Raw genomic sequence first — 15,750 nt, 5'->3', positions numbered from 1 at the left:
GCTGGAGAGGCTGTGGGGGAAAAGGAACTCTCCTGCACTGTTGGTGGGAGTGTAGACTGGTACAGCCTTTGTGGAGGTCTGTCTGGAGATTTCTCAAAAAGTTGGGATTGGAAATCCCATTTATTCCAGCTATTCCACTTCTAGGCATATTCCCAGAAGAACTGAAAGCATCATACCACAGTGATATATGTGCACCTATGTTTATAGCAGCACAATCTGTAATCGCCAGATCTTGGAAACAACTCAAGTGTCCATCAACTGAGGAATGGATAAAAAAGTTGTGGTATTTCTATACAATGGAGTATTATTTAGCTATAAAGTAGGATCACATTGAGATATTTATCAATAAATGGGCGCAGCTTGAGACCATACTCATAAGTGAAATAAATCAATCTCGCATGTGTGAATACCGAATAGTTTCCCTAATGTAAGTAATGATTCAAATATATAAAAATATGTGGTAATCATGATTCCCCATTATGTGGCCTTGAAGCCTTATAAAGTTTTCACTTATTAATTAGAAAGGCTTTATTCTGGGCTTCTTGATATGGAAATATTTGAAGCTACAGTATATGAAGTTTTATCCAAATATTTCAAGGAAAAAGACAGACACTATGGTAACTACTATTAAGTCGGGTTATTTGGTGGTGAAGCACTAGGTTGCTGAAACAGTCATGCTTTGACCTGTATTGTTATATTGTTATGTCCTGTTTTATCTCAATCTCTCCCTTATTCTTTAAAAAATTATTTAGTTATTTCTTATGTTTGTTTTAATTAAGGGGAAAAATTTAAAAAATTAGCAGGATATATAATAGTAACTCTTTTTGATTTCCTATTAACTTGTTTTGAAGTCCTGTAATACTCCCACGATCTTGTTTTGACTGATTAGACTCTGTTCCATTCTGTATGATAGTATCAAGTTTGAGGGTATAGGCAACTACTTTGAAGGCAATAAGATTCACTAAGATGCCCATTCTGGTTTGACTATTGTCTCCTTTGGAAGTCCTGTAATGTTTACAATGCCTAAGTTTTATTGGTCTTGTTCTCTACTGTTTTGTTCAACTTTATAATATCTAATGAGATAGACAATTCTTTTTAAGGAAACAAGAGACAATGTTGATAACCATTGTTGATAACCTTATACTCTGTTTTACATCATGTGCTATGTCTATCCTTGGTTTTGACTGACAGCTTTGTTTTGCCATATTTGACTTTATTCTCTCCCCCCCCCAAAAAAAGTAATAAGAACTAAGGAGTAATAAAATCCAAAATGTGTAAATTTTGTTGTAAAAAAGAGAGGGGAAAAAAGAGCTCTAATGGATATAACAGCAAGTGTGTTTAGGGGTGTTAAATAGCTGATTATATCAATGTTTTTTGATCATTGAACACAGCTGTTCGCAGTCTCTCTGTTTGAATGTCCACTTTGTATTCTTTGATACTGTGATTTGAGCAACTATTTCTAAGATGATAATATGTAATCTATTAACAGGTGATTTCTTACTGTTTTTTTTTTTTGTAGTTCTGTATTACGTGTACCCTTACACCGCTTTGTTTTGTTTTGTGTTTTTCTCTTTTTCCTTTTAAATAAAATTTTAAAAAGTAAATATAGCCCTTCACAATAATATCTGAAAAAATTAAATAGTTAGGAATCAACCTAACTATGAATGTAAAAGATATATATGCTGAAAATTATGCTAGGCTAACAAATGAGATTGAAGAGGGTATTAGAAAATGGAAGCATATTCCTTGATCTTGGCTAGGAAGAACCAACTTTGTGAAAATGGCCATAGTCCCAAAACTGCTACACAGATTTAATGCAATCCTAATAAAAATACCATTAATATACTTTACATATCTAGAGAAAACACTCCTAAGATTCTTTTGGAAAGACAAGTAGCCTGGAATACACCAAAGGCCATTCTGGGTAACAAAGGGAAGGCAGGAGGAATATCAATTCCGGATTTGAAACTATACTACAGTGCTACAGGGATAAAATCAGCATGGTTCTGGCAAAGAAATAGACCTGAGGATCAATGGAACAGATTAGAAGGTGCAAGCACAACTATAAAGACACTCAGCCACCTGATATTGGACAAAGGGCTAACCATGTTCACTGGAAGAAGGAGAGCACCTTTAATAACTGGTATTGGAAAAACTGGCTCTCCACATGCCAAAGACTGAAATTAGAGAATAATCAAGGCCCGACATGCATACCCCGGGTACCTGCAGTACTATTCCATGCAAACCTGCTCAGTCTTACCCTCAAGGAGCCTCAAGTCTCAAAGAGCCTGTCTGACAATTCACTGCATTTACTGGTTCTGCCTTCATTGAGGAGTAAACTGTCTACACTGCCATCTCTTTCTTTTTCAATTATAAAGAGGGAGGAAGAAAAACACTTGTCTGGGGTCAGCCCTGATGAAACTTGGTAATTAGCATCAGGTGATTTTTATATTTGGTGATCTTGTGCTAATCTTGCTGTCTACCTCTCCTGTGTTCCAAGTCAACAAAAATAACTCCTTTCTCAGCTTTGTGCTCTGACATTCGTTTCTACACTGAGATTTCAGAATCCAGCAACCTAGATTACTTTCCTCAAAAATGCTAGTCCAGAAATAGCTAAACTTGCCCACATCCACTTGCCCAAATTTTAAATACTCAAGGCAGGTAGCAGCTATAGCTGACCATCAAAGCCTATCCAATCTCTACCTGGTGCCCTAGGAAAGTCTACCTGAGGACAATGTCAGGATCCTAAGTTGCCTGCTTACATTCTACCTAATGTTCATGTCAAAATCAGCTGTGGAGAACTTCAAAGTCTGTATCAAACCACATTTAGATGCTCTTGAAGGCAACCTCAATGATAGCTTGCTCCATACTCAGAGTAAGCTTGGCACAGAGGTGATCTAATAATATATTTTTGGTATAAATCACAGTAACTGCTTGACTATTCCAATGCCTGCATTAGGGTAATCTTAGTGCTATCCTGTTAACCCTCATTCTAAGGGTCCACCAGATACTGATAGCACAGTCAGGCTATTGTCTGTGTCTACTGTTCATGACAGTCTCAGCATTCATAGACAGCTAATGTTGGTCTCAATGTGAACTAGGAGAAGATGGGCCAGAAAAGGAAAAGAGTTCCACTTCCAACTCCAACACTTACTACTTTAGTGACCACAGTGAGGTTAATGATTTACAAACCCTTTCAGATAAAAACTCAAAAGATTATGTGTGCATTCCTGGAACACAAGATACTCACAGGAGGGAAACAATTATTATATTTATTATTAAAGGAAAATTTCAAGGACAGAGAGATGTTAGGGTCACTCATCCCTTCTCTGCTCCCAACCTCAGTTTCCCAGGGTCAATTTTCGTTCCTTATCTTGGAGTTTACCTATGTCTTTCCTGCGGGAGTGGCTTTCCTATGACTGTTTGAAAGAGCCTTGAACACCCCTGAGGGAGAATTAACACCTTGAAATATGACATTCCACTTCCAAATGCTGCCATTCCTTGTGCCAGGAAACAAAGCCCACAATGGGGAAACTGCAAGTGCAGAGTAGAATAGACAGGAGTTTAAGTACTTTGGCATAAAGTCTTTTGATGTACGTGCTCCATGCCTAGCCTCAGTGTTCTGTCCTAAGTACATTAAACAAAAATAACACAACAACAGAAATGAACCAACAAAGTTTGTGAATGTTCCTAAGTGGCTGGGTCAAAATCTAGTGGAGCTTTTCATAACTTAGTATCCTTGGCTAAGTTGGAGCTGTTCAAAATATGTGTGATTGTTATGAGTATTTCACAAGACCTGGTCAGTCCGTTTGCAAACTGTGACCGCAGTGATATTCTCATCTTATGCAAAACATTCCAGCGAAATGTGCCTCCCATCATCTACCTTGATCCCAGTCACAAAAGGGCAGTGGATATTCACTCTTTTACAGGGACCATGCTGGATGTACTTTGAAGGTTCCACAAAGGATTCTAGGTTGTAACAGATAGTATGGGGCCAGACTCTAGCAAGTCAACCTCTAGGCTCAGATGTTGACTCCGGGGTTTGACTGGCATTTTCATATACTTCTATAAACTCCACATCCACAGTTTTAGTCTTTTTCATTCATGACCCTCAAATAACATCCTGGAATCCTCCATCTAGAATCCTCTAAATGTATATCCATCTTCACCAAAAATCCCAAATCTACAACCACATTCACAATTCATCCAATGAATAGATTTCAAAATTGACATTTTCGAAAGCCTTTCCCAACCCGGATTTCCACATCCAATGCTCAACTGCACAACTATGAAAATATTCCAATGTTTTCAATTCTTGAGAAAATTTCTTACCTCTATTTACCTTCAGTTCTTAGATTCTTCCTATTCCAGGGCTGAAAATTCACTGTAAAGACACTGTGAACCTGCTCAAACATCCCACCCCCACCTACCTGCAAGTCACAAAATCTAGGCTGAGCGGATGTTAGAGGTGTGGAGGGGAGGTGAATGAATCAATTAAATAAACAAGAACAAAGGTCACAATTCCATCTCAGGGAGTATAAATGTAAAAACATAGTCATCACCATCTGACTGTGAATCTCCCTGCAAATATGCTGGCCTCAGGGATGCTTCTGCTGAGTCTGCTAACTTGCCTGAGTGTAATGGCCTTAATGTCTGTCTGGAAACAGAGGAAGCTCCAGGGAAAGCTGCCTCCTGGACCCATCCCACTTCCACTCATTGGGAACTACCTGCAGTTGAACACAAAGAAGATGTACAGCTGCCTCATGAAGGTATCTTCAGGCCAGGGGATGCATGGAATGTGACGGTCATTGGAGTTTGTGTATTTTGGCTGAGACTTGGGGGAAGCAGAATAAATCAGCCTTAGGGTGGGGGAATTTTGAAGGTTAAGCAACTAAATGCTCGCGAGGAAAAAAATGTATCTTGGGGTGTTCGGTGCCTTGGCTGTCAGAGGCTGGGAGAAACGCATCGTAGGATCCAGTTCTGCGTACTTGTCAGAGAATAACTGATCTAATCATTCTCACCCATTCCCCCCCAGATGAGCAAGCTCTATGGCCCAGTGTTCACCATCTATCTGGGACTTCGCCGGGTGGTTGTGCTGTGTGGATATGATGCAATAAAGGAGGCTCTGGTGGACCAGGCTGAGGATTTTAGTGGGAGAGGTGAAAATTTCACCTTCAACAGGCTCTTCCAAGGCTATGGTGAGGGGACATCAAGAGGGAAAAAGTGGCCCAGTAGATTTGGTGTGCTTAGTTTCCTCTGCCTTCTCAGCTGACCCAACACAGTGTTGTGCAGAGATTTTTCTGATGGCCTTCTCCATATGTTACCCCTTCCTGTGTCAGTCCCCAACATGTTTTAACCTTCTCTGTCCTAATTTCTCCCCTTGTTTCTCTGTTCCTGTCTCCCTGTTCTCTGTCAGTACACGTTGTCTCTTTCTATGGATCTATTCATGTCTTAGAACATCTTCTGATTCTTGTCATGGAACTGGGCTTCTTTAATGTATCTGACATCTGTTTTTATCATCTTTAGCTGCTGTGCTTTCCCATGATTGCTTCTGTCTTCTTCTCCCACTTCTTCCACTGCTAGAATCTTACACAATGTCTGCTTTAAGGTTGCATTGCTTTTAGGGCAACACTTTCTCATTTTAGAAGGTTTCTGTTTCTCTTTTGCTTTTTTTCTCTCTTATCAAGCTTTACAATTTTTCACATTTCTTTTTATCAACCTACAGATACCAAAATAATCTCACTCCCTCTGCTTCTGTCCCTTTTTCCCTTTACTCTTTATTTTCTTCTTCCACTGAAATGTCTCTGAGTCTTTGTTTCTCTACACCTACCTGGCCTCTCCATGTCGTCCTTCTGATTGTCTTCCTCCAAATCAATATCTTTCGCTTTCCATATATGTCTGATTCTGGCTTTGAGTTTGTTGCTGTAACACTCCTACTCTTGATTTGTATTCATTCCAGTCCTTTTCTATGGGAGTGCCCTTCATGGGTTGTTTTGTCCTTCCCAGCCTTTTCTGACCTCTTCTTAGCTTTCCACCCACCTTCCCAGGTGTTTCATTCAGCAACGGGGAGAGGTCCAAGCAACTTCGGCGTTTCTCCATTTGTACACTGAGGGACTTCGGTGTGGGTAAACGTGGCATTGAAGAGCGAATCAAGGAAGAAGCAGGATAGGTATTATTGAGGTGCGCGCCACCCAGGGCCCAGGTTTATCCTCTACTCACCTGTCTTGCAGCTCTGCGTTGGAGCGTTGTCCACTGCCACGTCTCGGGGGTGATCAGTTCCCCGTACGGGCCACCAGATGTCGGTGTCACTCTCGGCCGGCAGGAAGGACACACAACAAAGTCTGGCAGTGGACAACCTTTTCTTTTATTTTCCTTCTCCGTACAGCCTGCCCCGGGAATCCTCCCGGCCGAAGCCTCTGTTGGTCCGCTCTCCGCGGCTCCTTGCGTGCTTCTTCCTACAGTCTGTCCCGAAGCCTCTACCGGTCCACTCTCCGCGGCTCCTTGCGTGCTTCTTCTGCTTCTTCTTTTTTCGTGGCGGGAGAGGCACTCACTTTTATAGGGTTACAGTGGCCAATCAGTTCAAAGCGCGCGATGCGGGCTGATTGGCTAACATCAGTTGTTGCTAGGCAGACTATCTTACAGGGCGGGTTGTGAAGCAGGAGATCTTACAGGGCGGGTTGTTTACCAAGCAGGAGATAAGCGCCATCTTAGCACACTCGATGGGAGGGGTAATCTAGCTCAGGCTTTGCTCTTTCCTACAGGCCTCACGTCCGTCACTCAGGGTGACCTAGTGGTGCTGTGGCTCCCAACATCTCCCCCTTTTTTATTTTTTATGAATGTGCGCATCGTAGCCCTTCCTGGACTGGGTGCAGAGGCTTATGCCCTATGCGTAGGCCCACCGTAGGTCCTTGGCTTAGACCCTGGTCGGCCGTCCCATGGTCTGCCAAGGCCCTGAGGCCCTCGTCCTTTTTCTAGGGCCAGGCACAAACTGGACGGAACCTGGATGCACACAAGCTTGCACTCATTTCCTCTCCGTAAAGAAATCCCCTCGGAGAGAAATTTAGACCTGGGCAGCATCTAACAGTCCAGCGGCTTACGTGCAGGATGGGGTAGGGCCTGGCTTAGGTTGAGTCGCACCGGGGGAGTACGCTCTTACCCGTCATTGACTCTCCTACCCAGCTATGTCATAATTTTTTAGAGGAGGAGTGTGGGAAGCTCACCGTCCCTAGACTCGGTCGTAGGCTAGGCGAGCGAGCCATGCATATGCCTGAGGATCTTTTTGTCCATTTTGGGCTACCGCTATTTCTATTCATCTTGTTGGTTGGTCTGTGATGGATCTCCGGTAGGGCAGGTCTGATCTTCAGTCGAGGGCTTTGTTGCCCGTGTCAGTCTCTCCGGTACCCACAGTGGTTCTCGTCCCGGTTCCTGTGGGAAAACACAAACCGCGCCTCTGTTCCAGCTAACCACCAGATCCGGGCCCATCCATTGTCCTGTTAGGACATCTTTCCATTTAACCCACCCTTTATGGTTGGGGGAAGGGTTGCAGTGCTCCATAGCTGGGGAGCAATTATCATTATTTAAATTTAAAAAATTGTGTGTGAATAGTGCCATGGATAATCGTGCCTTTGGGGCCAGGCCTTGGCCTACTCCCCCTTTTTGTTTTTGTAAAATTTCTTTGAGGCTTCTATGAGCCCTCTCAATGATTCCTTGACCTTGGGGATTGTATGGGATACCATGTTTTAATTGAACTTCCATAGTTTTGCAGAGTTCACTGAAGGCTTTTCCTGTGTAGGCTGGTCCATTATCTGTTTTTAATATTTTGGGTTTGCCCCATGCGGCCCAAGCCGCTAGGCAATGATTAATCACATTAGATACCTTTTTGCCTGTCTCTGCAGTTGCAAATATGATATGAGCAGTCTAGGTAACTACCCGAGGGCAGGCAGGCTTTTGCCAACTGGACCCAATCCGCGGGGGTAAGGGGCCCAGAAGACAGGTTCTCCAGCATGGCAATGGTGTAAGGCGCAGTCGGCCCAAAGGTTGTAACTGCATTTTTAAGTTCTCTAATCTGCTTTATTTCAAAGGGTTCCCACACATTACGTCCCTGACCCATGGCCATCTGTACAGGATATATCCCATAGGGGCTGCTATCTATCCCTGGGAACGGGTGGTCTTCATTAGACACACGACCCCCATGCCACAGCTGTCTGTGGAAATAACGTTCCGCCGGTGGCGGAGCATCATAAGATGGCGGCCGTGGCTGAACAGAAAATGGCGGCCTGTGCGTTATTTCCTGTACTGACGGAAGAGGGGGGAGTTCCCATGCGGCGGCATCGCGGCGAGGGACCGCTTCCGGGAACGAGTTCCAGGGCGGAGCGGAAGGTTCTGTCTCCCTCCCCTGCCAGGGGGCACTCAGAAGCTCTCTGCTTTTTCGTAAGCCTAGCTGAGCGGAGCGCAATTCGCGGCACAACGCAGCGAAAGAGCCTTGCGTCTCCCCATCAAGCGACTTAGGCCCCTGACAGCTGGTCTCTTTGGCCTCCTCACCATTCAACCTTCCCTCGTCCTCGGAGTCAGACGACTCCGAGGCTTGAGCCCCGTCCTCCTCCTTAGCATCTTTGTTCCCCTTGACGGACCCCTCTCGGGAGCTCCCTGACTGGGCCTGCTCAAATACCCTGCGTACTTTTGTAAGCTCTTGAGAGCTTTCCCCGCAACCACCCTCACTCTTAGTGCCGCTACCTAGCATGTTTCCCATTTTTTAATATGTTACTCACCGCGTGAGGCCCAAGGAATCCGCCACTTACGCGTGAGCCTGAGAGGAGTCTACAAACCCTGTAGGTGCGCGCCACCCAGGGCCCAGGTTTATTCAGGCCACACGTGGTAAGCAGGGACCCTAACGTGCTTGGAAAGGAGAAGGAAAACACCTGACAGGAAGGACCTGTGCTGTGTGCAGCGGGATGGGGACATATCTGGGGGAAGGCTCCTGGTGTTGCAGACCTTGGGTCTAATGATAACTACGTATTTTTGGCTCAACACTGTAGCACCTCCTCAAATGGTCAGCCTGACTCCCTCCATCCAATTGGCTCACTCCCAATTCCTGTCTCTTCCTGATTCTGTGCCATTTTACAGGAGCCTTCATCGATCCCACCTTCTACCTGAGCAAATCAGTCTCCAATGTCATGAATTCCATTGTCTTTGGAGACCGCTTTGAATATGAGGACAAAGAGTTCCTTTCACTGCTACAATTAACTCAGGGCATCAAGAGATTTTCAGCCTCACCTGTGGGACAGGTAACATATTCCAGCATTGCCTTCCACCCACAATCAACCTGTCAGTAACATCCAGAGGGAAACAGATGTCCCAAGCTTCCACCTTCTACAAAGTCCTCTGCAGGCCAGCACCCACTGTAGGACAACTCACAAGTTACACCACACTTGGAAAGAGGCTCAATACCCTATCTCTATAGATTCTTGGATATCTCAACCGATCATCTCCAAACAACCTGGAGGAATAATACTTGTCCTCCTCTCAGCACTCACCTAAGTAGGTGTTCCCATCCAAAGTTACCTTTATCTTGAGAAGATGTTCCCAATTTTGTCTTACTGAATGTTGTAACAACTATGTAAGTGACTACTTCAGCTATTTCTGAATACCTGAAACTTGATGTTGCACATTTCAGGTTACCAAAATAATTTAAGTTCTATATACCTATAACAGACCAGCCCACTGGTATATCTAGAAAGTGTCTGACATTCATCTCACTTATTTACACAAAGGACTGCACAAATACAAGAGCCAAGATAACTAAACATGAAAGTATTTGGGCATGTTACTCCCTCTAGCACTTAACCCTTGCTCTCCAACCCAGCTCACTCACTCCCCTTATGGAGGTACCCCTATGCAGCCAGAAAAGCTATCCTCTATTAGAGCACCTAAACTAAAGCCCCACTTTATGCCTGCACACCAGAAAAATCAGCCCCCAATTTAAATAAAAGAGCCCAACTAGAAAATGGACTACAACTTAGCCAATCTTAAAGCCTGAACACCTAAGCAGGTAATCCACAATTACAATCCCACCTGAATGCCTTGAGGCCTGGTTTTGTCTATTCCCAAATCATTGAAATTTCTGAACATGTGTACCTCAAATCATTTCACTTAATTTTTGCACAAAGATACCCACAGTTAACCCCCATGTAAAATTTCACATTTTTTCCACTGGCCCTAAGCTAAATATGTAAATATTGTATAGATTCCTGCCCCAAAGATTTCCTTGCCCTGAAACAGTTCCCACTACTACTGGCTCCTGAGAACTGACACTGTCTCTCTGTTGTACTCTCTTTTTCCACTTCCAGCTTTATGAGATATTTTATTCAGTGATGAAGCACTTGCCAGGGCCACAGCAAGAAGCCTTTAAGAACATGCAGGAATTGGAGAACTTTATAATCAAGAAGGTGGAGCAGAACCAGCGCACACTGGATCCCAATGCACCACGAAACCTCATTGACTCCTTTCTCATTCGCATGCAGGAGGTACATGCAACAGTCAGGGTGGAAAGTATCAAAGCCGGGCAGAGGGTAAATCAAGGTAAGGAGGAAGGAAGAACTGAAGGACATTCAAATTGGTTCCCCATTATAATAAAGCTCTTAATCTCAATCATAATTGAACTTTGTGTCTCATCTACTGAGCTCTAATTCAAAAGGAAATAGCATTTGTCCACAAGAAAATAGCAACCATGTCTAGAGAAGTACTATGTGCCACGCAATGCTTTTTAAGTGTTCCATGATATTTACCTATTAACCCCATAATGGTTCCTGAGCAATGGTATTTTATATCGCACCATTTTACACATAGGCAAACTGCAGTCAAGAGTATAAGCAGATTCCCTAAAGCCACAGCAAAAACTTTTAGACTCTAGGTCTGACTGTAAAGCTGGTATTTTCAGTTACTCTACTTGAAACTTTGCTACCCTGATTATCGATAAACCTGTGTGGACAGGGGTCCTAGCTTTACTATGTGATTTTGACAGGGAACAACAGGCATCTGGATATCAATCTCCAGCATGTGAAGAAAGGACATCTTATTTCAAAGGATCTAAACTATGGAATCTGAACTTCAAAGAATCAATGCAGGGAAATCTTCCACATGAAGATTCAAGAGGTTTTAGAAAAGAATAGGGCACTCTCACCCAAAATTTTGCAATATGTTCTCAGAATATTTGACCTTAAATCAACTGAGACATGCCTTCTTGACACTTCTGACCCTCATTCTTTGTAAACATTCCTACCAGTGAAAAAGCTGATAATTAAAGAACAGATAGTCATCCAGGAAAAGAACATGGCAAGAGCATTTTGGGAATACCAGACAGCCTGGATAAAGGCCTGGAAACTATACAGAACAGGCAGGTCACAATCCTTCTTCCAATCTTAGATAGGTGTATCCAAGGAAAAACTCTAGAAGTCCTCAAAGGTGTCGTAATTGGTCTCAGACTCATGATCTCTTTTATTGCAGGAGAAGGAGTATCCCAACACAGAATTCCACATGAAAAACCTGGTGATGACCACACTAAGCCTATTCTTTGCAGGCTCAGAGACTGTTAGCACAACTCTGCACTTTGGCTTCCTTCTGTTCATGAAGTACCCAGAAGTGGAGGGTAAGACCCAGGAGGCAGGGAGTTGTGGGACACAGATTCTCCAAACTCACCTGAGCTTGCAGCAGGTATTTCATCTCTCCAGACTCTGTGTCCTCTTACACATCCTGCAGAGTCTCATTAGCTAATAAAATATTGAGATTGTCTGAAATGATTTGTAAACTCTCCTCTGCTGAGACCACTTTGTGCCCAGACCCCTCTGCCAAGGGCTATCTTGAATATTTTTCTCTTCTGCTTTCTCTACAATTCTTACACAAACACATTAACAAGAGTTGGTCAGATAATATGATGGAAGTCTGTTGTGCAAGTCCTACATGCACATATGGATATTTGTCATGCATATAGTTCTACATATATAGACTGTTGTCCCTGATGTGAGGCCTCTGCATGCCAAAATATATTCCACTTCTCCTTCAGCCAAGGTCCATGAGGAGATTGACTGAGTGATTGGAAAGAACCGACAACCTCAGTTCGAGGACCGGATGAAGATGCCCTATATGGAGGCAGTGATACATGAGATCCAAAGATTTGCAAACCTTGCCCCCATGGGTATATCTCGCAAGATCACCAAGAACACCACATTTCGGGATTTCTTTCTTCCTAAGGTGCTGCCCTGCCCACTCTAGAGGAATATCCAACCATTCCCTGGAGTTTCCATACGCCGTATCCATCAGAAGATTTCCAGTTCACATACTACAACTTCAATCAAAGAACTCCTTAACTACTATGCCCCGTTAGCCTTCCTACAAGTAATTTCTGTGTCTCCCCCAGTCTTAATGCCTCAAGAGCTTAACTTTAATGTCCCCAAGGTTCCTATAGAAGTATATGTAATACTATATGTAATATGTACAGAAGTACATATCCAACTTCTCCCAACCTCCTTCCTTGACAGTCATGAACTATGTACTCCTCAATCATCAGAAATAAGAATGCTATTTCATTTAAGCATCTTGTCTCAAGGAATAAAATTCCTTCCACAGAACATACCAACATAATTTACCCTAAAACTTCACCTAAGTCACTCTAATTCTCCCTCTAACACCTTTATGCTTTCTCCTATCTCAACCCTGCTTATCAATATTCTTTCTCTTCCCTGACAGGGCACTGAAGTGTTCCCTATGCTGGGTTCTGTGCTGACAGATTATAATTTCTTCTCCGACCCAGAAGATTTCAACCCTCAGCATTTTCTGGATGAGAAGGGCCAGTTTAAAAAGAATGATGGTTTTATACCCTTTTCCCTTGGTAAGGGAACAGTGTTTGCTTCCAGGCCATCACTAAAAGCAAGAGGAGCAGCTTATTACTGGTTTCCTCTATCAGGTGCAGCCTAGTATGCTTTTCAAGCTGGGAAGTTTCTGTTCCATATACCTCTCAACCAACAAAATACGGGCCCTCAAACCCATAAATATCAAATATCTGTATCAAATCAAAGAGAGAGATTATCAAAGCCCATTCAGAGATTTTCTAAGAATACACAGCCCATTCTTCAGGCTTGTGGACAGGAGATGCTAGCACTGCAACCATGTTGAGAGTCTATTTGGGAAGAATGGGCATCTGAACTTCCATTTGCTGTAATCTGGCATGGATCAATTGCACCACCGCCACCTAATGTACAAGCGAAACAAGTTTAGAAAGGATTAAAGCCTCCCCAAGACCTTTCACACCAAATAGTTTGGAACACCTCCCTGGGAGGACATAGCATGGTGGTGGTATGGATCAAGGTATAAATGAATGCTCATTTCATCTGTATCTCTCCCTCCTCTGCTCTTCAGGAAAGAGGAACTGTTTTGGGGAAGGCCTGACTAGAATGGAGCTCTTTCTCTTCTTTACCACCATCATGCAGAATTTCCGGTTCAAGTCCCCACAAGCACCTGAAGATATCTATGTGTCCCCAAAACCTATGGGCTTTACCAGGATTGTGCCATCTTTCACCATGAGCTTCCTTCCCCGCTGATCCAGGAGTGAGGCAGGGATGGGCAAGTTGGTTGGGCAAGGGGAAAAGGGAGGGACAAAGGATGGGCCTAAAGGTAGGGGCGTGGCCAAAGAACCTGACTAATATTACATAGAAATGAAGGGCCAAGAGGGATAGGGCAAGGAGAACAGGCTTCTTGCTTTGCCAAAGGCAGAGTCTTCCAACTGAATGAAGTGAAAAGCATACATTGTGCTATGCATGATTATAATAATAATTATGATAATAAATTACAGCTATTATTCATTGAGCAGTATTCTGTGTTTGCTCTGTGGTAAAAGCATCCCGTGATGTCCTCATGTGTTGTCCACAAACACATCCAAAGAGAAACAGCGTTTATGCCAATTTTATAGCTGAAGCCCACTGTGACTTAGAAAGTTTATGTCAGTAGCTCAGGCACCTAAGGACATGGCTATACAGCAAATTACTGAACACATATCTGTGCACAGACCCCTAGGGAACAGTTTGGAAAGCCACCCCAAAGCTCCCTTCCCAGGGGACCTTGCAGAGCCCTGGTAGGCAATTACTCTGGTTTCACCCCTCACTTATTCACATTCTTGCTCATTCACACACTGCTTGCACACAAGAGCATCACATTCTGTGCTCCACACCTAGAAAGACCACTGTGCCTGATTTAGAGACAGCCTGGGATGCAGGAATTTGACCTCTTGATGATGTGCGTATAAGGAAAAAAACATTTTCACACAAGGCCAGAAGAACTTTGGAGCAACGCACAGCTATGACTATTACGCATTCATATGCACAGTAGTGCACCCAAGTGTGCGATGGCATATTCTCCTTAGGAAAGGCCTGAATACCTATGCTGCCATGACATTCTCTCTCTTTTTAATTTAAAAAACAATAAATTGATAAAATTCAAAACAAGTTAGGAGGAAGATAACAAGTTAATACAATACATATTGTCTTCAAAGTAATTGCTTATATTACAATATATAGTCATGAAAAACTAATCAAAATAATATAAACACAAATCTATCTGTTCAGTAAACTAATAGAAATTAGTATTCTATCTTTTTCCCCCTAGTGGAAATAATATGAAACATTTATTTGGTGTTTTGGACAAGAACAAAGCTAAAAAAAACCAACTGCACTGTGGCTTAGAAAAAAAGATCATCCTTCAGCACATTGTAAGATTTAAAGGCAAACTGTACAAGGCCACATATTGCATAAAACATTGTATAAGACTGCTGCTGCCCTAGTGATACCAGTCCCTGCCCAGATCATAGTCTAACACTGGTGTTCCCAAAAGTGACACTGAAAGAAATAATCTTTAAAAAAAAAGAAATAAAAGCAAAACCTTTAAAAAGCCACATCAAAATGCCTTTAGTAATCATATACCCAACTCAAACTTTATCTTCTTTTTTTTTTTTTTTGTCTTTTTCCTTTTTTATCAGTACCAGGAATTGAACTCACGACTGCCTGCTTGCAAGACAGGTGCTTATGCCGCTAAGCTAAATCCCCAGCCCCAAACCTTATCTTCTTAAATGACAATTTGATTCCTACTAAAAGAAAAAACAGAACTTTATTTCACGCATATTAGAGCATCATCATACTTAAGCATCTTCCTTGCCTGATAATTCAAAGAAAAAGTCTAAAATGACTAATAAAAAATAGGATTTAACAGAACCTTTAAACTTTTTTTCAAAATATTTTTAAAAGTTTAAATAGTATTTAAGTGCTATAAGTTCAAAAACCCAAAATGTGCTGTGGTGACTGCCAAGAGCTCTTGCAGACTCTTTTCACATCCTAGGAACACGAGCAGATTTGTACCTTGGCACGTCGATCTGTTCTTGACACTGACAAACAGCCCACTTCAGATCTAATGAGGCTCGATGCTGTTTTCCCTTTGACCCACCCTAACTGGGACCCCAACACAGATGGAGGTAAAGAGGCTCTTGATAGGTACCACTAGACTCTTCTCATTGCACTTGGAGCTGCCGCAGGAAAGCCCACAAACTTACCCAGTTACTGAGGTAAGGCTTCTGAGTCTCTGTCAGCTTTCTTTGAGCGCCTCTTAGAGGCCTATCATATATATACACCTATAGACCTGGAGGCGTCAGAGAATAGAGGACCTATTAATATAGCATTCATCTCTCAGTCGGCCCCTGAGATTAAACAAAAG

At 42.9% G+C, this 15,750-nt stretch overlaps 1 protein-coding gene across 1 annotated transcript; it reads left to right on the top strand.

Annotated features, from left to right (window-relative positions):
* The first annotated feature begins 4,552 nt into the window (after nucleotides 1-4,552).
* On the top strand, nucleotides 4,553-13,853 carry LOC100728095 (cytochrome P450 2A13-like). The gene is given in 10 exon segments (XM_063252794.1): nucleotides 4,553-4,769; nucleotides 5,036-5,198; nucleotides 6,048-6,180; nucleotides 8,855-8,874; nucleotides 9,124-9,284; nucleotides 10,347-10,523; nucleotides 11,503-11,644; nucleotides 12,059-12,246; nucleotides 12,742-12,883; nucleotides 13,411-13,853. Coding segments are annotated over 10 exon segments (1,488 nt in total). The 5' UTR covers nucleotides 4,553-4,589; the 3' UTR covers nucleotides 13,593-13,853.
* The last annotated feature ends 1,897 nt before the right edge of the window (nucleotides 13,854-15,750 follow it).

This window comes from Cavia porcellus, unplaced genomic scaffold (assembly GCF_034190915.1).
Source record: "Cavia porcellus strain 051 isolate PalLab524CR breed Dunkin Hartley unplaced genomic scaffold, mCavPor4.1 scaffold_7, whole genome shotgun sequence".
In the NCBI taxonomy this organism is placed as follows: domain Eukaryota; kingdom Metazoa; phylum Chordata; class Mammalia; order Rodentia; family Caviidae; genus Cavia; species Cavia porcellus.
This window is presented reverse-complemented; position numbering and strand designations above follow the sequence as displayed.